This window comes from Lissotriton helveticus, chromosome 7 (assembly GCF_964261635.1).
Source record: "Lissotriton helveticus chromosome 7, aLisHel1.1, whole genome shotgun sequence".
Classification (NCBI taxonomy): domain Eukaryota; kingdom Metazoa; phylum Chordata; class Amphibia; order Caudata; family Salamandridae; genus Lissotriton; species Lissotriton helveticus.
The window spans coordinates 1,197,152,658-1,197,180,126 of record NC_136068.1 but is presented as its reverse complement, the minus strand read 5'-3'; the positions used below and the strand labels follow the sequence as shown (position 1 = coordinate 1,197,180,126).

Here is a 27,469-nt window from a genome sequence, read left to right as displayed (position 1 = left end):
TGGATTAGTCATAGGCAGGGGAGATTGGCAGTGAGCTGGTGTCCTCTTCTTCTCCGGCCACTCTGATCCTCCAGCTCGCCAAGATACTGCTACTCACCTTACCCAGCTGGTTGGGAGAGTTGATGATCAGGGACTATTCACCCTCAAGACACTTTTGCTGAGAATTGGTTCCATTGTTAATTTGGGCTCCAGTAGGCGAATTATGGAACTTCAAACAATGCCCTATTATGGCCTTGTCATGCAGTAGTTGTAATTATCGAAAAAACTGTATGTGGTGCTGCTGAAATTCCCTAGGAAGTTGTTCAAAGGATTTGATATGCGTACCCATTCATATGTCCAATAGATTTGATACACCATCAGCTCCCAGTGCCTGCAGTTAAAAACTCTCGTTTTTAATCATCTCATTGCCCTCTGAGCAATATCACATTTTATTGATCCATGATGAAGCATTTAAATCTTTTTATTTTTATGTATTTTCAGGATTCCTTTTTCTGCATACTCTCTTCATCCAAAGAGGCAGACATGAAACCACTTGGACAGTATTACGCCGGTTTGGATATGACGATGATTTGGAGCTGACACCTGATTACCTTTTTCCTTCGTATGTGGCACATAAGTATTTTTTTTTTAATTCTCTTCCTTGAGTGCCCACTATAAATCACCATATACTGCTATATTATATACTTCTTCCATGATGTTATTTAATCATCTTCATCATTGCATATGGACCGGTCTATTACCAGCGAAGTGTATTGTCTCCTCACGCATACATTTGGCATAACCAGAATTCTATTATGCCATATGCAAAGCCATGTTTTTCATTTCCATGTAGACTTTGGTGTTTTTCGTTTGTTAACTCCATAAGCAGATTTTTTTACATATTTACAAATATGGTAGTATATTTGGCAGTTCTTTTGTTTGGGGTGTGGTTGTCGCTGTGGTCGGACATGCATGTCCAGGATGCTCCTTCTTATACGATGAGCTGCTGGCATGGAATACTAAGTGGCAGATTAGGATTTAACAAATTATTATACAAAAACTGTTCTCAGAATTTGTGAGGCAGTACCGCGGCCTGTTGTAGAATACCTTCTACAAACTTCAAGTTCACAGTAGTATTCAATGGAGAGCCGTAAAAAAGCAACAGGTCTTTTCATTGAGTTGTATGTGTGAAATGAAACTTATGTTAATAATACCAGATAGTAGATTGGGGTCTGTCTGTGTAGCCTTGTTGTTCTTATGGACGGAATGCCATTTCAGTAGAATGTCTTTTACTTGGGGTTGATCAAATTGTCAAAGTTCATTAGTCTGTATGACCTAGGTGGATACAGCATGCCTTTACAGGGTAAAACAGTGTGATGCTATATGTCCTTGTGACTTGAGAAAGCAGGTGTATTAAGAGCCCTATTCACTAAAAGGCAGATTAATCTAAAAATCCTCATTGTGATTGTTTGGTGTGCCCATCAATTTGTCTGGTTCATAATTGTGGTAGAGTGAAGGTGTTCTTTGGGTCTGGATGCCTCTCTCTGGCCAGGATTGTAATTTGTCTTCTGGTTGGTTACCGGGTGATAAAGGCTGGTTTTTACTATGTCCTTTCACATGGGAAAGACCTTTGACAATCCTTTTCTCCTGAAAGGACAAGAGTTCTTCAAGGTGCTAGCACTTATGCACTTATTTATGCTTCTGTTTGCAGTTACCCTAATTTTCCCGCTTGTCAGGGTAATTGTGAACCGAGACCTGAACATGGAGAAGGTAGGTTAGTGAGCTTTAGCCTGGCTGGGACTGCCTAGTAGCCAGCTGGTTGGGCTGATGATTTGGGGTTTTCCACTTCTCCAAGGAGCGAGGTATTTGAATTGTTCTTTCACCAAGCCCTGGTGGTTGAACATTTTCTTGCTGTCTTTTCTACTCTAAAATGATTATTTGGAATTTTTTTTTTTTATGTATTGATGTATGCCGATAGCCAAAGTAAAAATGGTGTAATGCATAACAGTAATTTCATCCTTTGCTTTAAAGTGATTAATTGGAAATGTTATATTTATGTATCCCTGTATGCTGATAGTCAAAGTAACAAGCATTGGCAGAGCCAATAGGTGTTGCTTGTGTAAGAGCTATTGGCTTTGTCAAGATATCTTAGCCAAGTTGTACCCCAGTGTGGTTGCTGTTCAGCATGGCTAAAAGTTAGTGGGCTAAAGGATAGTGAAGTGTCATAAAGTGGAATGGAGTGGTGTAGAGAGTCGTGGAGTGGCGTTGAGTGGCGAATAGTAGCACAGAGTTGAGTGGCATAGTGTGAGTGGTGTAGAGTGTTGTAGAGCTCAGTGACAGTGTCGCGGAGTGGTGTAGTACAAAGGTGTGTAGAAGGTGTTGCGTAGAGTGGAGTAGAATGTTGTATAGTAGAGTTGTATACAGCAGAGTAGATTGTCATAGAGTGCCGTGGTGTAGGAGAGTGGAATGACGTAGATTCGAGTGGTGCAGTGTAGAGTGAAGTGTCAGAGTGGAGTGACGTATCATAGAATAGATAAAGTGACATGGAGTGGTATAGAGAGAGTTGCGTAGAATAGAGTAGCGTCATAGAATGGAGTAGAGTGTTGTAGAGTGATGTGGCATAGAGTGGAGTAGAGATTAATGGAGTGACTGGTGACCCCTGACCCTGTTCTCAGGGCCGGTCGCTCCATGCACCGCACGGCCCCCCGTGAGTGCGCCCGAGTCGCTCCCACTGCTGCTGCCTGAGCCAGCCCTGCCACTGAGTATTGTGCCTTAATTCTGTATTTTGTTTTTTGTATTTTGTTGCCCTGTGACTGTTTTTTCGTATTTCCTTGGTTTCCCTCGCTGCCCTGCGTGACAGTCTTCCCGCTCCCCGCCGCTGCTCCCCTGCGGCCCGCCCACTTTTCTTTCTGTAACCCAGGTCCCTTCCTATTCGCCGCCCCTCTCCCGCCTCCCAGCTTTTCCTCCCTCCCACTTCGCCATTTATGGCGGGGACCGCGCGTACGCGCAGCGAGCACGCGCACCGATTGTGCACCGAAGGCAAGCCCGTCTGCGCGCGTCTGCGCCTGGACCGCGCCCAGCGCCAGGACCCCTGGCCCCCGACGATGCCAGCCCACATGACGGACCTATGACGCCGCCACCCTCAACGCACTCAATCCCGACCGGAACCCTGCCTGCTACCGAGCCACCCCGAAACGCACCCACGGACCCTTCAGCTGCCAAGCCTGCAAGTTCACCTGCCTCCGGACCTGCACCGCACCCAAAAGACCAGGCACCAGCAACAACCACCTCAAGTGCTTCCTGCTCAACACCCGCTCCGTCCACAGACACGCCGTCGAACTCTGGAACCTGCTTGACACAACATCACCAGACGTCACCTTCCTCACGGAAACCTGGATGAACGCCTCCTCAGCGCCCGACATCGCCATAGCCATCCCGGACGGATACAAGATCACCCGGAAGGATCGCGTCAACCAGACCGGAGGAGGCATCGCCATCGTCCACAGGAACACCATCCGCATCACGACCAACTCCGACGACACCTTCACCGCCGCCGAGCACCTCCACTTCCAAATACACACCGACCCCAAGACCACCCTCAGAGGCACCCTCATCTACAGACCCCCGGGACCACGCACCCAATTCAGCGAAGACATCGCAGACTTAATCAGCCCTCACGCCCTCCCCTCCGCTGACTACATCCTCCTAGGGGACCTCAACTTCCGCCTGGAGAAAAACAACAACACCAACACCACCACCCTGCTGAACAACCTCGCCAACTCAAGCAACTGGTGAACACCCCCACCCACTACGCCGGCCACACGCTTGACCCCGTCTTCTCCTCCAGCAAGCACATCTCCTTCAACCACTCCACTGGACTTCATTGGATGGATCACAGCTGCGTCCACTTCAGCTTCAGAAGAACCACGACCCACCAGCACCCGCAACAGATTCCTCGCAGGAGCTGCAGCAAGATCACCGCTGACCAGCTCACCACCTCCCTCAGCCTGAACCCTCCCGCCAGTGCAACGGACCCCAACGAAGCAGCCCACACCTTCACACAGTGGCTCACTAAGTGCGCTGACGACCTCGCACCACTGAAGAACCCTCCCAGCAGACCCGGCAGCAAGAAAGCCTCTTGGTTCACCGACGAACTCAAAACATCCAAGAAAAACTGCCGCACCCTTGAAAAAGCTTGGCGCCACGACCAGACCACAGAAAACATAACTGCCCTCAAGAACGCCACCCGCAAACACCACCAGCTGAGCCGCACCACCAAAAGGACAACATTCAAAGAACGACTGGACAACAACACCCACAACAGCAAGGAACTCTTCAGCATCGTCAAAGAGTTCTCCAACCCCAACACCGGAAACGACAGCACACCCCTCGCAAGACCTCTGCGACGCACTCGCCACCTTCTTCCACCGCAAGATCGCCGACATACACAACAGCTTCGGCGCACAGACCACGCACCCATCCACCGAACCAACGCCCCCCACCACCACCCTCTGCAACTGGACCCCGGTCAGCACCGAAGACACCACTCGCACGATGAACACCATCCACTCCGGATCACCAACCGACCCCTGCCCCCACCACGTCTTCAACAAGGCCGACTCCATCATCGCACCCCAACTCCGGGACATCATCCACATCTCCTTCAACACCGCCACATTCCCGGAGAGCTGGAAGCACGCCGAGCTCAGCGCCCTCCTGAAGAAACCAACAGCGGACCCCACCGACCTCAAGAACTTTCGCACCATCTCGCTCCTCCCTTTTCCTGCCAAAGTCATCGAGAAGACCGTCAACAGACAGCTCGCCGCCTTCCTCGAGACAAACAGATCCCTCAACCCTTCCCAGTCCGGCTTCCAAACCAACCACAGCACCGAGACCGCCCTCATCGCAGCCACCGATGACATCAGATCCCTGCTCGACAACGGGGAAACAGCGGCCCTCATCCTCCTGGACCTATCTGCGGCGTTCGACACTGTTTGCCACCGCACCCTAGTACAGCGCCTCAACAACATCGGAATCCAAGGGAAGGCTCTGGAGTGGATAATCTCGTTCCTCGCCGGAAGAACTCAGAGAGTCCGCCTCCCCCGTTCAGATCCAAGGCCACCGAAGTCTTCTGTGGCGTACCACAAGGATCCTCACTCAGCCCCACCCTCTTCAACGTCTACATGAGCCCCCTCGCAGCCATCGCACGCCAACACAACCTCAACATCATCTCCTACGCTGATGACACCCAGCTGATCATATCCCTCACCAACGACCCCGCCAGAGCCAGCCTACATGAAGGGATGAAAGACGTCGCCGAGTGGATGAAGAACAGCCGGCTGAAACTGAACTCAGACAAGACGGAAGTCCTCATCCTGGGTTTATCGCCCTCCGCCTGGGACGACTCCTGGTGGCCCCCTGCCCTGGGCACCACCCCCAAGCCAACGGACCACGCACGAAACCTGGGCTTCATCCTGGACTCCTCCCTCTCGATGACCAGACAAGTCAACACCGTATCGTCATCGTGCTTCAACACCCTGCGCATGCTCCGTAAGATCTTCCGATGGATCCCCACCGAAACCAGGAAGACAGTCACCCAGGCACTCGTCACCAGCCATCTGGACTACGGGAACACCCTCTACGCGGGAACCACTGCCAAACTACAGAAAAGACTCCAGCGCATACAGAACGCCTCCGCACGACACATCCTGGACATCCCTCGCCACAGCCACATCTCGACCCACCTGAGAGACCTGCACTGGCTCCCCGTCAAAAAGAGGATCACGTTCAGACTCCTCACCCACGCACACAAGGCTCTCCATGACATGGGCCCGAAGTACCTCAACAGCCGCCTCACTTCTACACACCCACCCGCCAGCTACGATCGGCCAGCCTCGCCCTCGCCACCATACCACGCATTCGCAGAGCCACTGTTGGAGGAAGATCCTTCTCCTACCTGGCGGCCAAGACATGGAACTCCCTCCCCATCCACTTACGGCTGACCCAGGACCACCTCGCCTTCAGGAAACAACTCAAGACCTGGCTTTACGAGCAGTAAAGGACCCCTCCCCCCAGCGCCTTGAGACCCTACGGGGTGAGTAGCGCGCTATACAAATTGTTGATTGATTGATTGGTAGAGTGTCAGAGTGGAGTATTGTGGAGTGGTGGGTCGTAGAGTGGCGTGTCGTAGAGTGGCGTGTCATAGAGTGGAGTAAAGTGAAGGAGCGTAAAGTTCTGTGGTTCAGAGTAGAATCTTGTAGGTTGCATTGGTTTTAAGTAAAGTGTTGTTGAGTCGATTGGTATAGAGTGCAGCATCGTAGAGTAGAGTGGTGCAGTTTAGACTACAGTGGCGTAGAGTGCAAGGGTGTAGAGTGGAGGAACACAGAGTGGAGTAGAGGCGCAGTGGTGTAGAGTGAAGTGGCGTAGAGTAGATTGTTTCAGAGTAGAGAGAAGTGGCGTAGAGTGGAGTGGTACAGGGTAGATTGGAGTGGTGCAGGGTAGAGTGCAGCGGTGTAGAGTGTTGTAGAATGCAGTAGTGCAGAATAGATTAGATTGGGGTAGAGTGGAGTGATATAGAGTGGTGTAGAGTTGAGTGGTGCAGAGTGGAGTGGAGTGCAGTGGTGTAGAGTGAAGTGGTGTAAAGTAGAGTGGCATGGAGTTCAGTGACTGAGAGGGAACTCTTGCAGATTAGTGTGTCAGAGTGCAGTGGCATGGAGTGGTGCAAAGTACATTGGTGCAGTGGCGAAGAGTGCCGTGGTGCATTATAGAGTGGGATATAGAGAGAGGCGTAGAGTGAAGTGGTGTATGTGAGAAGTTGGCCTGATATATAGTGCTCACTATTCTAGTGATCACTTTGTATCATACCAAACAACCCTTATTGATGATTGGTTGTAAGTCAACCTTATTAGACCAGCTATCCTAGTAGCGTGGACAAGAGCAGTCTTTAGGCTAAACTCTAGAGGGCGTGTTAAGCCAGCTGTTTTACCATCACATATACCCCTTGAACACCAAGTGAAAGGACACCACACAAGTTGTTATAAAAATATAGGATATTTATTAATAACAGTTCTACCCTGAACTCTTTATGAGTCAGGGAGCTAAGCACAATACAAAACTCTTACGAAAATACTTTAAGTTGCACAATTTACACAAATGCCCGAGGGGCACGAAAAACCATATACACAAAAAGTGGAATGCGAAATGCTAGCAGGTAAGTAACAAGATCCAGAGGCTTCAGGATCGCTAGGACTACACTACTGAACCCTAAGGTTAGGAGCAGGAGGCCTAGGGATATCGGGTGCAGAGTGTGCACTCTCACGCGGGATGCGGGAAGAAGTCTATGGATGCTAGCGTTTCTAAGGTTACTGTTTCCGGACGAATCCGACTAGGTAGACTAAAAACAAAAAAGGATCTGGACACTTGGAGAGTGAACCTGTGCTGGAGTACCGAAATACTCGAGTTACCTAGCCCAGGGGCCGCGGCTGCATAGGGTTCAAAAGACGTCGGGAATCCTCGTTGAAGTCTATGGAGCCTGAAAGAAGAAGTTGCTGGCAGGCGACCAGTGAAGATGTTCGGTGTGATCCAAGGCTGGATCAGTGAAGGAGACGACCTGAAAGCAGAGGGGACTCAGTTCTTAATCACTTGCCAGTGATTATGTGGGCACCAGGATGGCACCGGATGAAGTCACCTCGACCAGGTGAGTGGGCGACGCTGGACTCTGCAGTCACACGGGCTAGGAGGCGTTGTCGGCGTCCAGGCTGGAGGTGCGAGCTGTCCCACGAGGCTGTCGGCTGTCGGCGATGCTGGACTCAGGATTTGAGCAACAAACCTTGGCAAAGGCAAGCCCACGCGGTGGAGTCAAGATGGCGTCTGGAGTGGACCAGGAGGGTCCGGGGTGCTCCTCTCTTGGAAGGGAGCATGGGCCAGTCTGGAGCAACCAGACCAGCGGTGAAATCGTCGTGGTACGTCGTCAAGAGGGTCACTAGCCAACGGGCAAGTGACCGGACAACGTTGCAAGCAGCAAAGAAGCAGAAGGGCCCCACGCAGATCTCGTGGATGCTGGGAGGCTGGACTTCGGTGCTGGAGCTGCTTAGGGTTAGAGCTTCTCAAACCCCAGTGCACTTACTCGAGGGTCTCTCGGGGTCGTGCTGGAGAAGCGTCGTGCAGGTCTTGAAGATGGCCGGTCCCACGGGTCTCGTCGCACCCACGAATCTCAGCTGGGCTGGGTGATGTAGGTAGAGGTCAGAGATGGCAGGGAATCCGGGTCTCGTCGAGCTGGGCAGTCTTGATCCGAAGGATGGACTTACAGCAAACCGCAAGAGCTTCGATGGTGCCTGCTGGTGCAGGGTGGCTACTCCTTAGCCACAAGGGAGAGTCTTCAGAAGAGTCAAGAGTTCCTTTCGTGGAAAGTAGTTTCAAGATTCAGAATGATCTAATTTGGGAAGGGGGCCTGCTCCTACCTTTATCCTAAGAAAAGGGGCTGGCACGCGACTAGGTCCTGCCCTAGGGGTGAGACCAGGAGGGGGGTGGTTACACCCCTCTCCTTTGTCCGGTCTCTCCCCAGCTCAGGGGCTGGTGTGCCCCAGGAACTGGTTTGAGCCGGAATATGCACAGTGAGCACCGGGGTGCTACTTGCAGTCACCTTCCTTTCAGCCCTGCCTACCTGGGATACACAAAATCCTGTCTGGGATGGTGCTAGCACCGCCCCTGACAGGAAACCCTTTGTCCAGGCCTCCGGTGCTGGAAGGACTCCCAGCAGCAGGAGGGCAGACTTGTGTCTCGGTGGCAGCATCCATTTTGTGGAGCTGAGGCTATGTCTGACTTTAACCGGGGTTCACAGTTACATACATGTCGTGTCCCTCTAGAAGGGTGGAATGCTAACCCCGTCGCCAGAATTGGCGAGGGGTTAGTATTCCAATTCGTATGACACCTTACTCGACATGTTTTGATAATGCTATACCAAAGTTAGCATTTAACCGTGAGGATTATAATGCACTTAAGAGTATATGGTATAGCGTTATCATGGAACAGCTATTTGGACTTGGTTCCGCAAGCTGCAAACGGGCTCAGCTCATGCCAGAGCACCATCTCACATAATTCCAAGCACTCTGCCTTCAGGATTGATAAGGCCTGCCATAGGAGTGACTGATAGGAATATATGTGTCCATTTTAGGGTTAGATATAGGAATACTATATCTAAAGCAAAGGGTGTTTACACCACCTTGCCCCAGCTGTCGTGCAGCCAGTTGTGTCTGTTTGGGTGGCCAGCCAGGGGTGGCATAATACATGCTCCAGCCCCTGGTAGGCCCTGGGTACACCTATGCCCTGGATACCTAAGGTATACTATACAGGGACTGATAAGGTGACTCAGTATCCAATTAGATATGTACCTAGGGTACATGGAGTCCATTTTAACAGAGAGAGCAGGAACCCTGGGGTCCTGGATAGCAAGATCCCAGGCCAACTAAGTCAGAAACCAGCAAAACACTAGGCAAAAAGTTGGGGTCAACCATAGTCAGGTATCCACCTTCCTACAGTGTAGAATGCAGTGGTGCACGGTAGAGTGCATTAGCATCGAGTGGTGTAGAATTGTGCAAAGTAGGCTCTTTTGTCCGTGCTGTGGGGCCAAAGTGCTGTCCCTTACCTGCTGCCTCGAACACCCCCAATCCCGCGCCCCTCTGTCCCCGCCATCGCCGCTGCTGCCAGGACACCACAGCGCGGCCGCCGGGACAGGGGACTACATCCCCCAAGATCCTCAGCGGCTGGACGCCGCCTCCAGCAATCAGGGAGCGCCCGGAGGCGCTTAAAGCGAAGGACTGCCCTCCGCGTCGCGGGATCGCGCGCGGGTCTGCGCCGGGCTAAGCCCGGGCAAAGGGCGGGCCCTCTGTATCCCTCAGAGGCACAAGGAGGCCGGGACGGGCCACCCCTCTTGGCTACTACGAAGGTGGAGGTACCGAGTTGTCCTACTGTATCTTACCATTATTGATCCAACACTGTAGCGTTTTATTGTTGCAGCTCTGTTTTCCTCACATCATGTCCATCTGGGAGGAGCTGAATGCCCTGTGTGGCACCAACTACGCCCAGAACTTATCTACCCCCCCTATAGCGGGTAGAGTCTCTGTTGAGGAAAATGACAATGACAATGACATTGAGATTTCATCTAATGCCGATAAAATGTGTATTACCCCCTCATTATCTCCCTTTAACCCTCCTATATCACTGCCGACTGAGGCTTTGAATAAAATACCTGACTCAGTATCACCTCTTCAATTGACCTTACTGGCCCACATTGAGCAACTGTTATTAACTGTACTATCACCCCTGGTCACAAAAATCAACAATCTGGGAGACAGGTTGACCAGTATCGAAAATACAATTCTAAGGAACTATACTCCAACTGAACCAACTGCTACACCCATTCATTCTTTTCCCCACAGTAACAATGAAAAGCTCAAGCCCACGACACACACGAAAGTTCAAACCCTTGAACCCCTCATGTCTATATCAAATCCAAGAAGTCAGTATATTACGCATAACTCCGTACCTGTACCCCATAGAGTTCCCAGGACCGCACTTAAAAGCAGGATGCGGATCAACCTACCTCCAGAAGCCGCCCCTTATGTGACTGTTCTTTCTGGGGTCCCTGCACCCAGTCAGGGCAAATTTGAAACTCACCAGGACTTGTTAAACAAAGCCATTTCTTGGCTAAAACAAAACAGACCACTTCCACCTGCCTTAGATGGCGGCATCCTGAGTGTTAGGAGGGTGGGGTGGCTGGGTACGTCGCCCAAAAACATCCCGGGCGACCTGATCTTAATTAAATTCAAGAGTACGAACATTGTCCCCTATTTGCGATCTTCCCAGTCCAAAGAGGGAGATGGCCCCATTCGCATCTGGGACTTGTACGATTTCTATCCCGGCCCCCGACCCCATTCGTCCCCAAGGCAAATGACATGGAACCACAATTTCTGGTGAAACGGGAATCCAAGAATCTTGTGTTACTAACTTTCTGAATTGTCAAATTGATCTTAGTTTGCTTTAATAGTTGGTTCCTTTTCATTTTGTGAATGATATGCGGAGTCATTTATACATGTATGTATTTTTTTTTTTCTTGCTGCTTTTATTGTTTTAAACAAAAAACCGAATAAAGCTTATTCTGAGTCTTGTGCAAAGTACAGTGCAGTGTTGCAGAGTAGAGTGTTGTAGGGTGCAGTGATGTAGAGTAGAGGGCAATAGTGTAGAGTGCAGTGGAGTAGAATGGTTCATAGTGAAATTACATAAAGTGCAATGTTGTAGAGTGTTGCAGAATAGTGTATCGTGATTTGCAGTGAAGTGGTGCAGAGTAGATTGGCGTAGATTGTATTGGTTTTGAGTAAAGTGGTGAAAAGTGCAGTGGCACAGGCTGGTTTGCAGTGGCGTAGAGTGGAACGGTGCAGAGAGGATAGAGTGGCTTAGAGTGCAGTGGCACAGGTTGTTTCAGAGCAGAGTTCAGTGGCATAGAGTAGAGTATGAGAGTATAGTCACACAGAATAGATTAGAGTGACTTAGAGTGGATTGGCGTAGAGTGCAATGGTGAAGAGTTCAGTGGTGCATAGTAGAGTTGTGTGGGGTTTAGAGTATTAGCATAGAGTAGAGTGGCGTAGAGTAGAGAGGTGTCGAGTGGTATGGTGCAGAGTATAGTGCAGTGATGCTGCTTGGAGTGGTGCAGAGTATAGTGCCGTGACGCAGCGTGGAGTAGCTTAGTGTAGTGTAGAGTGCAGTGGCTTGGAGTGGTGCAAAGTACAGTGGATTAGGGTAAAGTGCAGTATGCATGGTGTGGCAGCACACTGCCATTACAGGCAATGCATCTTCAATTGAAATGACTATTACATTTGCACAGACATACAGTTTTACTGATGCAAGTATACAGCACACATAGGATAATGTGTGGAAATGCCATCACCTAGTGTATTGATTTCTTTTGATCATAGTAAAATATTTGTTTCCACCACACTTCGGAATTACCAAAAATGTGCTTCATTTGTGATTTCCATATTCTGAAATATCTGTTCTTTAACAAACATTTAAATTTTGTTTCGTGCTAGAGAAAACAAGCATTCACAATGCAACGGTCTCGCCTTTGCAAAAGTTAGAGCTATTGGCATCGTAAATGACAAAATTTTTATTTATGTGTTGGTTTTGAAAAGAGATAAATAAGTGGCGTTGTCATTTACAATGCTAATAGCTTAATCTCTTGCAAATGCGAGACCTAGTAGTAGAGTGAGTAATAGTGAGTAGTAGAGAGTGAGTAGTAGAGAGTGCGTAGTAGAGAGTGCGTAGTAGAGGAGTAGAGAGTGTGTAGTGGAGTAGTAGAGTGAGTATTAGAGAGTGATTAAGTAGTAGAGAGAGCGAAGGAGAGGCGGGGGGAAGAGAGAAAGGATTGGACAGGAGAATGGTGGGCGAGTGGGGAGGCCATTGTCCAAAGTGTATGACTGAAGCATGGTGTGCTAGGGCACTGCCTTTTACAGAGAGCACATTTGGGCACTACATTTGTATCAATTATGCAGCTTTACTGCTAACCCTGCGTGACACATAAATGATAAGACGTGGAAATCGTTTTTCTGTGCACATCTCTCATGTGTGCATCACACATGTAAAGTGTCTTTTTGTTTTGATCCTATTAAAATATTTGCAACAATCACAATTCAGAATCACAAAAAAAAGACGAGCTTCAATTGAACTTTTCTTACTGCTGAAATTTTGTGAAATATTTTTCAAATTTATTTTGCAAGCATTTTCTGTTTTACCTACCCCTTTTACACACCTTGACGGCTTGCTCTATTGTAACTGTCATTTCATTTATATAGCGCTTACTACCCCTGACCGCGTCGAAGTGCTTTCAATAATGGTTTGATTTCTGTGGACAATGAATTACATCTGCTCAGCACTGTATTTTACACTGTAGATGGCACTCAGCTTGTTTGAGGGTGCAAGTATGCTGCATTTAGTACCACACTGTGGGGGCTTCTGAGCGCTAGATTTACCTTTAAAATAGGATGTTTACAGTTCACAAGCAGATAAAGGTCAAATGACTCCAGAATGCACCAATGTCGTATCATATGCTGGTGGGCCCCTTTAATACCCCAGAGTCAAAACAGCTATGGGGCTTTTAAGGCACTTTACATATGTGAAGAATTCTGAAATTGTCTACTTATGTTTTCAATAAATGTTGGAGCCGAACTTGTATATTTAATGTTAGACATACCTGAACGTATTTGCTCAGTAGATGGCTAAGGACGGGCCCTTGCCGTAAGTTTAAACAGGATTTCATTTGTAAAATATCCTGCAATTGCCACGCATGCGCAGACACTTCTCAAACTTCCTTGGGCCTATTTCCACTCGGAGAGGGGTGGGGTGCGAATTGTTTTAATTGCAGAAATTAAATTCTGGCGCCACGAATTATACACCTTAGCCCCTTGCCGGGTTGCAATTTGTATTTCAACAAAGAACACTAGCTAGTGATTTAGTTTGTTAATAACACCCGTTTATTGTTGGGGAGCCCCTTAATATTGGTTGAAGGGTGGCGTTCACTTGTGAAAACATATCTCAGAGCCGCCCTGGGATTACTGGCCCGTTCCCGTAAATCTGCCAGACAACTTGCGCCACACCACAGCGCCTCGTCTCCTGGGGGCTGCTAGTGTGCACAAAGGCCAAAAGAGAGTGAGCGAGTGTGATTCAATGTGTTAAATTAACTGAGTGGGCAACTAAGTGGCTATTGAGTGAGTGGCTGAGTGTATGAGAGGCTGAATGGTTGAGAGTGAGTGCATGAGACAATGAGTGCATTGTAGAATAAGTATATGAGCGAGTGATCAAGTGACGTGAAACGCAAGGCTATTGCCAGACAGCGCAACTACTCCGATAGTGCCCACAATGACGCTAATAGCCTTGTGGTGCTTTCAGTCGCAATAAAACTTTCCCACAGGCGCGCCACAATCCCACTGTGCACCGCAAGTTAATGCACAAGGTGAGAGGGGAATGCAGCAGAGAAATCAAGTTTCACCCCCCTTATCCCTCCGTCCCACCCGGTCAGATCATAAACCGCGTGCACCAGGGCAGGGGTGGAGGCAGCTCTTTCACCAGGCAGAGGAGGCGGTAGAGGCCTCATTGGGTAAAATGGAGCAGGAAGCTCACTCCTGTCACCCGCAACGTCCCCAACAAATGCCGCCCAAGTAAGAGGGATAGGGTTACGGGTAGTGAGGGCGGGGGGGAAGGGTTCACTGAGGGCTGGCTTGATGCACCGAGGGTCCGAGAGGGTGGGGGTGCGTAGTTATTTTAATTGAAAAGTTTAAAAGTTTTAATGCGGATGAAGGCGTGTTTAGTGCGTGTGAATGTGAGAAGCAGGCAGCGTCTCGGAGGGTGCCGTGAGGGTAGGGGAGGGACAGTAAAGGCTGGCGCGAGTGCACCAGTGCAGAGGGGAGTGCTGGAGGGCGAGTGTGCTGCAGTGAGGGCAGTAGTGAGTTCTGGAGTGGGAGTGTGTTACAGTGAGGGGTTTAGTGAGTGGTGGAGGGTGTGTGTGCTGCAGGGAGGGGTAGCCCTTTCTGGCGTCCCCTCTCCCCCTGTAGGTGATGCCCACGCTTACTGAGTGCTGGCAGCGACAGGAGGACACCCGTCACAGAAACGCAGCCCTCGGAGTTAGGAGGCGGATGGGGCCATAGTTGCCTGAGCCTCAAGGATCGGATGGTGTTGGCAGCGCAGTCTGCGGCCTCCATACACACATGCAACACAGCCCAGCCCCCACTGGGTGAAAGGAGGAGACCGCCAGAACCATCACGCTGTACATACCGTGACGTGGGCCCCGAACACAGCACCAACAAGAGGGGTCGAGTTAATGAACCCTCCCTCCGAAACAAGGAGGGGAAGGGAACGAGGGGCAGGGTCCAGGGACGGGCCAAGAAGCACAACACAATGGGGGAGAGGGAGGAGATGAAGCCTTTCTTCCAAAAACAAGAGAGGTGGTGACCCCTGGAAATCACTTTCCGCTCATGAGATAGACTAGGAGAAGTAAACACATCCCGATGACCGTCACTTGCTTGGCACAGTTTCAAAAATTAAACGAAGTGTGTGGGGGTATTTAAAACCAGGCAATGGAACGGATAAATACTGCCGTTATTATTTTTTTTTTTTAGAGAAGGGAAAATTAAGGTCGGGGAAGATTACATTTTCAACGAGACATCTCTTCCTTCTTACCAGGAGATTACAAGTAAAGGCGTTGTATTCAACCATGGGACAGAGCAGCGGAGCAATCGCTACGTCCTTCCATCCTGGCAACAGAAACGCAATGACGAAAAAACAGCCCTGAAAGAAAGAAAAAAAAGGAAACACCCACAATGGGCCCATCTCTGCACAACGGGAAAAAGGGGCGGGGCTTAAAAAAGACAGAAACGCCCACGAATCTGCTCAAGCCGGGGAGAAGGCTGATTGACACTCATCTCTTCCAATGGCTAGCCTCCATTTATGGAGCTAGCCAATGCAAGAGAGAGGCGGGTTCAAGCCCCAGTACTGAGAAACAAAAAACCTCGGCTGCGCGACACTGCTGCGCAGTGGACGCTAGTCGAGACCTAAAAACATTGTACAGCACACCTCAGTAGCTAGTATGATTGTCACATAAACTCTCTCACTTTGAAGTCACAGAAGGAAAAGTAAACACCAAGCGTCCTTTGAAAACAGTGTGTGACATTTGACTTCTGTCTTTGAAGGCACAGCAAATGTGACAAGATAAGAACAAGATTTCAGGGCCCGTTTACAGAAATTCAGGACTGGTAGAAAAATACAGTAAATAGGATTTGCACAAGATGAAGTGATGAACTCAAGCTGGACAGCCTAAAACAAATAGTCCGTAAACCGAAAGCAAGAAAATTTGAGTTTTAAACCACAAAGCCAGTGGTAAGCAATTTGCGGAATGTATTCTCAGGGAAGCTTTCCGAATGTTCCTAAGATTCTATTTGCAAACCAGACAGCTGTGCTGTCTGGTAGGCTTCGACCTAAACATGGTTTAATGTATTACAGTAATTTCTTGGACTTAGATTATTTCAGGCATCATGATGATTCACATACAAGAAATTCTGCATTTAAAAGCTTGTTTTGGTAAGGGCTGGTTTTGACTCTACAACATTGTTGTTTGCTTTTTTGAATTATCTTGGTTAATCATTCAGATATACACCATTAAAAAACAGTGCTCCTTGACTGTATGCCTCGTTCTACCTGTTGATATTCTACACTTTAACGTTTTGTTTTAGTCGATGTAATTGTTTTATGTATCCCAAAGTTTACTTTTTACAAAAAAAGGCTGTAGGTGAAACCAAATGTTGCACTGTCAGTAGAAGGACAGGTACAGTTTTTTAAAATAAAGTAGTTGAACCCTTAGAAATATAAGGTGGAATTCGGTATAGTGATCATAAGAGAAGCACCAGTAGAGCTAGAGAACGTAGAATTTCTCACTTAGAAAAACACATTGTGTATTTGTGTACTACTCCTTTCCATATTTTGTGATGAGGAAGCTGCCTTTTTAGTAGCATGTTTTGGAATGTGATATTATGTTAATATTTGCACTATTATCCTCTTGCTGTAAAATTGAAACTGGAGGTTATTGCATGAGCTATAGCTTGTGAGTTGGAAAATATAACTTAAGCTTTTCAACCAAATGAATGATTATTAGATTATTAAAGTGTTAATTGGAGTGTTTTTTTACCTGTTGCTGTTCTGTTTTCTTAATAGTTTGAAAATTCCACCCGACTGCACAACTGAACTTAATCACCATGCTTATTTATTTCTACAAAGTATTTTCGATAAGCACGATCAGGTAGGCCGTTCAGCTGTTGTATTTTTTTCTCCTTTTTTTAAAACTCAAAATAGCATCACCAAATGTGACAGGAGATCAACAAATTTATTTTTAAAAAACCTTATAACTGACCCTAGACCTGCCTCCCTGTTTTCCTGTAACAGGTGAATTACATGGGCCTATGGACATAGAGCTCTATTTCAGTTCTTGCTGTGTTTGACCAGTCCATGGCCTTCATTATCATTTATCACCCGGATGCGGGGGCGGTGCAGTAGTTGAGTTTGGTATAATTGCCTAATTTCTTCAGAAGCTTCCATGGAATCCCCTGAAATGCATGTGTACTAAGAACCTTTTAGAGAGCCACTTGGCATAGCGTCTGTGTAGGTGTAGAACAGGAGCAGGTTTACCACAGCGCAACTAGTGCAAAACTCATCCAGTTCGTTTTAATGGATTCAAGTTGATTAAAAAACAATGGTATCGCTTAAAACCAACAAAAGTGGAATGAAGTGGAGAAAAGGGGAGCTGGAATGTAAGGCAAGTAACTCAGCTAAGCCTTTTCTACCTCCCCTCTACCCTGCCTTGGGATATTTCGAAAAGTAAAGAACCTGTATAGATTAAACTGTTCAGAAGAGTTTGATTGGTAAAATGAATAAGATTTTGATTCATTTTGTAGAAGCACTGATTGCCTCTACTGCAGTGTGTGATGTCTGGTCTGGATACTCGAAGTGGCTTTCCTTTGGGACCATCTACCATGATGTCATCAGGGCCTGACAGATTTGCTGAACCTGAAGTCTTAAATCTCTAGTTGGGAGTTCAGTAAACCTGTCTGAATGTCAGTAGATTTATGATTTGGTCAACACAAAATTATTTAATCTGTCTCTTACATGACTGTGGTCTTTCTTTGAATGATTAGTGCATTTTAATATATGTTGAATACTATTTGATATACATATTGACAACGAACTTTTATACTGGGTTCTGTACAAAAGGTGTTGTGAGTAGCTTTTAATATGAATGCAAAAGATTATATTCTTGATAGCAAAACGGTATATCCAAAATTTGCATACGTGCATAATCAATGCGATTTTTAAAATAAGCAACTTGCTGACACTTCAGAATTAATTAAAGTGGGAAAATAATTGTTTTGGGCTGAGAGCAATGCTTATGAAGTGCATGGGCTAATCACCTAATCTCCCATGGGTATCAGACGTTCAATTTAGGCTTTGAAGGTCCTGCGTGAATAATTTACTCTGTGATAAGCTTTTTTTGTGTTTGTAAGCTTTGTCTTTTGTTAGTGTATAAGCTTTACAAGCACTAATGTCAAAGACTGTACATGAATGTAGGGATATAACATTAGTACAAACGTAACCAGCTTGACCTTATGCTTTATTTCATATTTTAGGATAGAGATTGTGCGCTGTCCCCTGATGAACTCAAAGATCTATTTAAAGTTTTTCCTTATATGCCTTGGGGACCAGACGTCAACAATACAGTCTGTACAAATGAGAGAGGCTGGATCACTTACCAGGGGTTTCTTTCACAATGGACGTGAGTATGCATTTTTCTTGAATGGACTTCTCGTATTAAAAATAAGAATTATGTAATTTTTCTAGTTCATTATTTTGTATTACCATTCAGATCAGTATGGTCCACCAGCATGAAAGTCACAAGCGGTGTTGCAATAGGGTTCTTCAGATGAGGTGATATTGAGAAATGTTTAAGGGCCTGTGACAACCCTGAGCAGGGTCACATGTTCACCCACTGCCTCCTTTATCTCTGTTCTCAGAGCTAAGTAAAGGACACAGTGGTGTGGTTGCACAAGAAAAAGGCAGTGGCACTCTCCACCTCCAGCTTTAAACCCCTGTGGAACATTCCAACACCTGGGGAAAATTTCACCTAAAGAATAAGGCTATGCTGGAATAAAGAAGATTCCTGACCAGAAGAAATGAACTCAGGTTTCCTGACGTCTGTTGAACAGAAGGAATCCGACACCTGACTCAATCTGGAAAAAAGGTCTCAAAGACATTTGACTCTAGGTGGCAACCAGGGACTGTAATACTGCACAAGGCCAACCCTGTATGCCCACGGGGACCAGGGTCAATATCTCTTATATACACAATTCCCTGTGGGACACCCGTGGAAGATTTTGGGGAATTCAACATCCTATGTCCTATTATACAGTCACAGCAATATCTCCTTACTTGAAAATAGAGAAGAAAACAAGGTACTGATAAAGGTTACTTACAATAATATGTATTCGCAATTCATATGCAGTCTTCAGTGGATCGGTGAACAGAGTGCAGACGACGCAGTGCTCAAATAAGTGAACAAACATTTTTATCACATATAATAATATACACGGTACATTCCCCTTGGTTCTGTACATAATTTTCAGGTGTACATATCTGAAAGAGACACGTTAGTGATAGATTCCTTACCTTAGAATATCCCCAGGCGTCAGACTGGATCCGGAATTTTTTGCGTAGCAGTACCGTTGCTCGTCGGTAGGTGTCGTCTGCGGCTCCGTGTCCGTCGTCGGCGTCGTGGGCGCCGTGATGACGTCGTCAGAGTACTTAGACGCCTCCTCCGCGTGCAGATCCGGAAAAAGTGGTACCTTAGTCTTTTTTGACTAAACTTTGTTGATCTCTTTTGGTCATTCTTTTTCGAGTCTTCGACTCCGAACGGTGCCGGTAGGGATGCCTGGTTTTAAGCACTATGAGGATTGCGACCGACTAATGTCGGTCACGGACCCTCACCGTTGGTGTCTCCACTGTCTCGGCGTCGACCACGGCAATAAGACCTGTTCCGACTGCCGGGCCCTGACTTCGAAAGCTAGGCGGGAGCGGTCCCGCAAGCGACTCGAACTCCGGCAGTCGGCCCCGCGCCGAGAGAGGTCCCGGTCCGGACGGAGGTTGAGGGACCGGTCGCGGGAGCGGAGCCACCATAGCTCCGGGAGTCGACATCACTTCTCTGGGTCGAAGTCGTCAAGTAAGCACAAGATGTCTAAGAGACGTCATCGCTCTTCCGACTCCCCCCGACGCTCGCACGACGCGGCCAGGGTTTCAGGTGACACCGCCCACGCGGCTCCGTCTGAGTCGCAGGCGCCGCGTCCGGCCCCATACCCTCCGGTCCCTGGGTCGCGCGTGACGCCGGAGGAGATCGAGCGGTTGCTCGGAGGAGATCGAGCGGTTCCTCATGGCCATGAGGTCCCTCACTCCCCCAGCGGGCTCCGGGGCGCCTTTGTGCCCAGCGGACCCATCTGGGGGCCCTAGCGGGTCGGGGGCTCCAGCCCTGACGCCGTTAAGTGCTTCGGCCTCGGCGCCGCTGGCGCCTTCGGGTCCGGCGCCGCAGGGCCCCACTGGATCCAGTTCCGGATCCGGGTCATCGCCGGTGGACCTCACGACCTCCCCGGCGCCGGTCCCTCAGGTGTCACCCCCGGCACCTTCTTCGGGCGGCGCCGTCCCCGAGGCCTCCCTCGACCCGGCTCCGCCGCCGGAGCGGCGCCGCTGGGCGCCGCTTCAGACGCCGTTCGGAGAGTTTACCTTTCATGAGCCGGCCCCATTATTTGACACCCCTGGGTACCAGGAGATGGGTAATGAGGGGGATTGGGAGGGGTCTGAGGACCCTTTGACACGGGAGTGTCAGTCCCAGGAGGACTGGACAGGTGAACTTGGGGATGCCAGTGGTCTGGACACTTCACCAGACAATGGTTTTGTCTCCCCTCCTACCGTGGCTATGGAGGAGGGAGCTGCCTATAGTGTGGTGCTGACGCGGGCGGCCAAGGCCTTGGGCCTTGAACTCCCCGTCGCGGCCGTGAGGAATAACCTCCTCACTGAGGTCCTTAAACCGCAGTCAAGCTCGGCTGAGCCTCTGCTGCCGTTTAATGAGGCCTTGACCGACGTTCTTTTGGAAACTTGGTCCAGGCCCACTACAGGTTCGCCTGTAGATAGGAACGTGGCCAGATGCCACCGCCCGGCCCCGGGCGACCCTTGTTTCCTGTCCACCCACCCCACCCCTGAGAGCCTGGTGATCCAGGCCTCCAATTCCCAGACCACATTCCCGTCGGCTCCGCCTGACAGGGAATCCAAGAGGTGTGAGCAATACGGCAAGAAGGTATTCTCCTCCCTAAGTTTGGGACTGCGGTCTTCTAACACCGCATGCCTCTTGGGCCGCTACACCCACTCCCTGTGGAATACGGTCGCGGACGTGCTGTCAGAATGCCCGTTGGAGGTATGGGCTAAACTCGGCAAAGCCCTTGTGGAAGGCCGAGATGCGGCACGTTATTCTATTCGGTGTGGACTGGATACCACCGACTCACTGGGCAGAGCGATGGCTACGACGGTGGCGATTCGTCGCCACGCCTGGTTGAGATCCGCCAACTTCTCGGCTGATGTCCAGAATACACTCATGGACATGCCGTTTGATGGCCGTCGCCTTTTTGGCGACAAGGCAAGACCATGCGCTTGAGCGCTTTAAGGACTCCAGGGCTACGGCCAAGTCCTTGGGCCTCTCGGCCCCGCGCCAGCAATCGGCTGCCTTTCACTCCTTTCGTGGCCACGGAAGGGGTGTACCCACACGTGCTGCCAGCCACGCTCCGCAGGGTAATACCCAACGCGGTGGCGGCCGTGGAAACCGCCGTGGCGGCGGTCGGGGACAACGGCGAGGTCAGTCCACACCTTCCCCCGCAGCATTTGCCTCCAAACCCTCCTAGTCCGTGCTTTCAGGCCCATGTGTCGCCAGTGGGGGGCAGGGTTCGCCATCACCTCCTCCACTGGCTCACTTCGGACAGGTGGGTGCTGCAAATCGTCCGAAGGGGCTACTCCGTCCCCTTCGTGACGACCCCTCCAGCCATGCCACCGCAATACCACCGCGTATCGGGGGATCATTTGCGACTCTGCAGGAGGAAGTTACGGCCCTCTTGGTCAAGGGGGCCATCGAGCGCGTTCCTGGGCCAGAAGTAGGGTGTGGTTGTTACTCCCACTACTTTCTGGTACCCAAGAAGGGCAAAGGGGGCCTACACCCTATCTTGGACCTCCGAACGTCAACGGCTTCCTCCGGAAGGAGAAGTTCAAAATGCTGACACTGGCTCAGGTCCTAGCTGCCCTGGACCCAGAAGACTGGATGGTAGCGTTGGACTTGCAGGACGCTTATTTCCACATCCCCGTCCTGCCGGCCCACCGGCGCTACCTACGGTTCACGGTTGGCCACGAGCACTTTCAGTTTACCGTGCTCCCCTTCGGCCTTACAAGCGCCCCACGGGTGTTCACAACGGTGATGGCGGTGGTCGCAGCTCATCTGCGCAGGTTAGGGGTTTCAGTCTTCCCCTACCTCAACGACTGGTTGTTGAAGGCGGGCTCGCCCCAGACAGTCGTCAGCCTCCTCCAGACGACGGCAGACCTCCTGCATCAGCTGGGGTTCTCCATCAATGTGCCGAAGTCACACCTGTGCCCCTCTCAGAAGCTCCTCTTAATCGGAGCGGTTCTCGACTCGGCGCAGTTTCGGGTTTCTCCTCCCGAACAGCGGGTCCGGGATATTCAGGCTCTGATTCCACTCTTTCGGCCTTTATCCCGGGTCTTGGTCAGGTTGACGCTGCGGCTTCTGGGGCTGATGGCCTCCTGCATCCTTCTGGTGCATCACGCCCGGTGGCGGATGCGGGCTCTGCAGTGGAACCTGAAGTTTCAGTGGGCCCAGCATCAGGGCAACCTTTTCGACCATGTCCTGATCTCGGAGGGCACTGCAAGACCGCTGCAGTGGTGGCTCACGGACCGCGATTGGGTCAGCGGCACATCCCTCTCCCTTCCCCAACCGGAGCACATAGTTGTGACGGACGCGTCCCTCCAGGGCTGGGGAGGCCACATGGGAGAGGCGGAGATCAGAGGCCTCTGGTCTCCGGCGGAGTCCCGGCTCCATATCAACCTTTTGGAGCTGCGGACGATTCGTCTAGCACTGAAGGCATTCCTCCGCTCTGTCCGGGGGAGTGTAGTGCAGGTGTTCACGGACAACACCACCGCCATGTGGTACTGCAACAAACAGGGCGGGGTGGGGTCGTGGACCCTTTGCCAGGAGGCTCTGCGCCTCTGGCAGTGGCTGGAACGTCAGGGCGTGACCCTGGTGGTTCAACACCTGGCAGGTTCTCTGAACGCCAGGGCGGACGAACTCAGCCGTCGGTGCATGATGGATCACGAATGGCGTCTGAACTCGGACGTGGCGCAAGGCCTCTTTCAGCGATGGGGAGAGCCTTGGTCAGATCTATTCGCCACCGAAGAGAACGCGCAATGCCATCAGTTCTGCGCGTTGGAATTTTCAAGGCGGCACTCGCTCGGCGACGCTTTTCGTCGCGTGTGGAGTTGCTGTCTGTTGTACGCCTTTCCGCCTATACCACTTCTGCCCAGAGTGCTGAAGAAGATCAAGCGCGACCGGGCACAAGTCATCCTTGTGGCTCCGGACTGGGCACGAAGGTACTGGTATCCAGAGCTACTCAGTATGTCAGTCGATCCCCCGGTTCATCTGCCTCTTCAGGAGGACCTTCTGTCGCAGCAGCAGGGGACGGTCCTCCACCCGAACCTGTCCAGTCTCCACCTCCATGCTTGGAGATTGAGCGGCGACAGTTGAGGCCATTTGACTTGCCTCCTGAAGTCTGTAATGTCATTCTGGCAGCCAGGCGTCCCTCCACAAAGTCGGTATACGCCTGCAGGTGGAACAGATTTGTGGCATGGTGCACAGCAAAGGCTGTGGATCCTCTTGCTGCCCCTCTTTCTGAGGTTCTTCTCTTCCTGAGGTTCTTCTCTTCCTTCTTTCTCTTGCCCAGCAGGGCTCTGCTCTGGGCACTATCAAGGGCTACCTTTCTGCCCTTTCAGCCTTTCCAAGGCTAACTGATCAACCTTCTTTGTTCAAGGCCCCTATTGTTAATCGCTTTCTGAAGGGCATCACACACACGTTCCCTCCTGTTCCGTTTGTGATGCCTCAGTCGGACTTGAGCCACTTCACAACTGTCCTCTCCGTCTTCTTACTTTGAAGACTGCTTTCCTGGTTGCCATCACCTCTGCCAGGAGAGTGAGTGAGTTCCGGCTCTTTCATGTACACCCCCTTTCCTTTCTGTCCATCCGGACAAGGTTGTGTTACGGACTAGGCCATCTTTCCTGCCCAAGGTTGTCAGGGCCTTCCATATCGGGCAGGCTATCACCTTGCCCACCTTCTTTCCGCCACCGCATCCCTCTAGAGGAAGAGCGGCTCCACCGTCTGGACCCAAAACGTGCGCTATCATTCTACTTGGATCGCACACGCCAGTTCCAGGTGGATGACCAACTCTTTGTTGGTTACGTGGGCGCTAAGAAGGGAAAAGCGGTGCACAAGCAGACCATCTCTCGGTGGATCATCTTGTGTATCCAGGCATGTTACTCCTTGGCTAAAAAGGAGCCCCCTGTTGGATTGCGGGCTCATTCCACCCGTGCCACGGAGACTACAACTGCCCTGGGCCGGGGAGTGCCCTTGCAGGACATTTGCCAGGCAGCTACGTGGGCCTCGCTGCACACGTTTTCAAGACACTACTGCCTGGACAGTCAAGTCCGGAGGGATGGCTTCTTTGGCCGTTCCGTCCTCCAGGACTTTCTGGTGTGATTATTGGTTCGCAGACCCACCACCTGGGTTGATATTGCTGGGGTATCTATTCTAAGGTAAGGAATCTATCACTAACATGTCTCTTTCAGATGCACAAGTTACTACTTGTGTAACGATATATCTGTAAGAGACATTAGTTAGTGATAGATTCCTTACCGACCCACCCATCATCCCCGTTCTGCGAACCGATATCTAGGGTTAAGGTCATCCCCTTTCAGGGCCCTAGTTTCAATGGCACCAGTGTTGGTTTTTAACATGGCTCGGCGCTTCTGGCGCGGAAAAGCTGTGTCTTAAGAACTGACGTCAGCGCGCGGAGGCGGCGTCTAAGTACTCCGACGATGTCATCACGGCGCTGACGACTGACGCGGAGCCGCAGACGACGCCTACCGACGCGCAAGGGTACTGCTACGCAAAAATTTCCGGATCCAGTCTGACGCCTGGGGATATTTTAAGGTAAGGAATCTATCACTAACTAATGTCTCTTACAGATATATCGTTACACAAGTAGTAACTTGTGCATTAGGATGCTGTAGGTAAAACCACAGTTGCTACTAATATCAATGAATCTGGGAAGAGGCGGATTGGGGGGTTGATGTTTCGACCCCAAGTAAATGAAGGGGTCTCTTCAGGACCAAGTCATCTGGCTAACCAACGTCCATATAAATGGTTACAGAAACCCAGATGTGATCATCAGTCCCAACATATCTAATTACATGTTTATGCACCAAACTCCTTGAGCCCTTAGTCTCCAGTTCTCAGATTGATTCACTGACCACTGTGCATGAATTGTGAATGCATACTGTTAACAGTAACCTTTATCAGACCCTTGTTTTCTTCTTTTTTCCTGTTAAAAGATATTGCTATGATTGCATGATATGACATTGGATGGTGAATTCTGCAAATTGTTCCAGGGGGGCACACACTGTGAATGAGTGCCACAGGACATTGTATTTATATGGGGCATCCAGGGAATGGCACCTGTCTACCGGGGCAGTGGCACTGACTTCCTCAGTCTCACTGGGGGACAGTGTGGGACAGACTTGCTGTGGACCGAAAAGTAGAGGATTGCCCAGGAATATCTTGGACTGGGCCTTTGGAGGTGGGTCCCCTGACTCTTGCTGAACACATAAGTGTATAGGAGTTTTTGGAGGGGCTTTTAAGTGTAAGTAGTGAGTGTAACCTGCCTTCAAGGCCACAGGGTTCTGCTAAGTGAAGACCATGAGCCAGGAGCCCAGACAGAACTGCAGGCCATTGACTCTGCAAAGCTGCCTGCTGCTGGGAGGAAACACCTGATATACCTCATGACGAGCTCAGCTCATCATGAGGTATACCTCTAGGGTGCTCATGACGAGCTGAGCTCGTCATGACCACACCCATTAACATTATGGCCCAGCACAGGAGAAGGATCTGTCAAGCAGCCAAGGTGTTAAGAGCAGTCCCTGAGCGGAAAAATTAACTTCAGGAAAATCTACAAACATTTAGAGGCCAGGAGGTTTAAAACTAACATTCCTGGTGGCTATAGTGAGCTACAAGAAGTGAAACACTACTTTTCCCCATCACAGTGAATCAGAGATATTGTTCTTTGTGCACCTTTTCATAGACCGGCAGACAGAGCGAATCTTGACTGCTTTGAATTGTTTATTAGTTATACCTCTGGGAGGACCAGAGTCCCGGGGGACCAGGCCATAATCGACACGCCCCCATTTGCTTACATCATATCCAGAGTGAAGCCAGTGCACGGGGGAAAGAACAGCACTGAGACCTGCAGCGTTCTACCCACGAAAGCTTTTGGGAAGGTCCACTGCACTAGAACCATTGTTATGTGCCTCCCCCGCCTGGGTTTGGAGAGTGGGGAGCACACTGCCTAATCATGTCTGATTGAGGCTCAAGCAACTGTGTTCTTAAAAAAGAAAAAGGAAGAATGTCCTCAACGCTTCTGTCTTAAAAAAAAAAAAAAAAAGAATAGTGCTCCCAAGAGACCGAGACTACCTTCTTTAAAAATAAAATTACAAACTGGCAAGGGGAGCAGGTGAATCGCAGAAAGAATTCACTTATGTTTGAGCCGCTCAACATGCCATAACCACTCTCATCCAATACAGGGTCTGCCCTCCTAAAGATCAGTAATATATGACCTGGGCAGAGTTTTATCAGATTTTTGAGTATCTGTGGAACTTAGTCTTTCGTATTGTGGCTCTGTGGTGCATGGATCTTTTTTTATTAGATACCATGCTTGCTCTACAGCCAGGTTAAAGGTCGAAAAGTGACTCTTATACTGTATTAGGTTGAGTATTAAAAGCTTTATTGGCATGAACATTGACCAGTAAATCAATGAATTTACCGTCTTATGTTTAACCATCCTGAAGTGTTTCAATATTGGCTTGCATTGGTTTTGATGTTTATATTTTGCATTTAATTATTATGATACTTTGACCAAGCCAGTTGACCTTACTTTTATTAAGTGCACCCTTTCTGTTCTGTTAGATTCATTAGAGTAGTCTGATGATTTCAGGGTTCAGGGGTTGTTGGTGCCTCCAGCGCAGAGGGCAAGGTGTTACCCTAGGTTTCGGACCGTTGATTTGTGTGCTCCCCCTGTGTGCTGATTGTGAGGCACCATAGATGTCGTACCATATGCATTTTCACCCGCCATTTTCATACATGTTATTTAATTTGTGCATAGCATTTAATTGTCTAATAATTTGCTTTTCCCTTTTATAATAAAAAATATTTGACAGGACATTGATTTATTAAGTGGTATTTGTTGTGATTGGGGTGAGTTCTGAGTCCCTGGTCCACAGCACCTCCCCTGAGTAAGACTGATGGCTTTGCCTCGCTGCTCTAAAGAAGAAAGATATTTTGTTCCCATTTGGGCGCTCCACAGTATGGGGTCCTAGGATACCAGTGGTTAAAGACCTCAGTTGTTAAAATTGGGGACCAGTCCCTATGTTGACCCTAGGACCCTCTGGCACGGATTCGTTTATTATTGTTAATTATAAGCTAATAGAACTTTAGGAGTGGGAACATTTTTTCTCCTTAAAGGTCCTGAAGAAAAGCCTTGGG

General features: G+C 49.5%; 1 protein-coding gene across 3 annotated transcripts in view; it reads left to right on the top strand.

The window, feature by feature from the left end:
• RHOT1 (ras homolog family member T1) overlaps positions 1 to 27,469 on the top strand; it is a 688,574-nt gene that overhangs the window by 308,920 nt on the left and 352,185 nt on the right. For all 3 annotated transcript variants that reach the window (XM_078654375.1, XM_078654374.1, XM_078654373.1), the window contains exons 11-13: positions 481 to 601; positions 16,732 to 16,816; positions 18,198 to 18,343. In XM_078654375.1, coding sequence (XP_078510501.1) covers positions 481 to 601; positions 16,732 to 16,816; positions 18,198 to 18,343 — 352 coding nt within the window. The remainder of the gene's footprint in view (positions 1 to 480; positions 602 to 16,731; positions 16,817 to 18,197; positions 18,344 to 27,469) is intronic.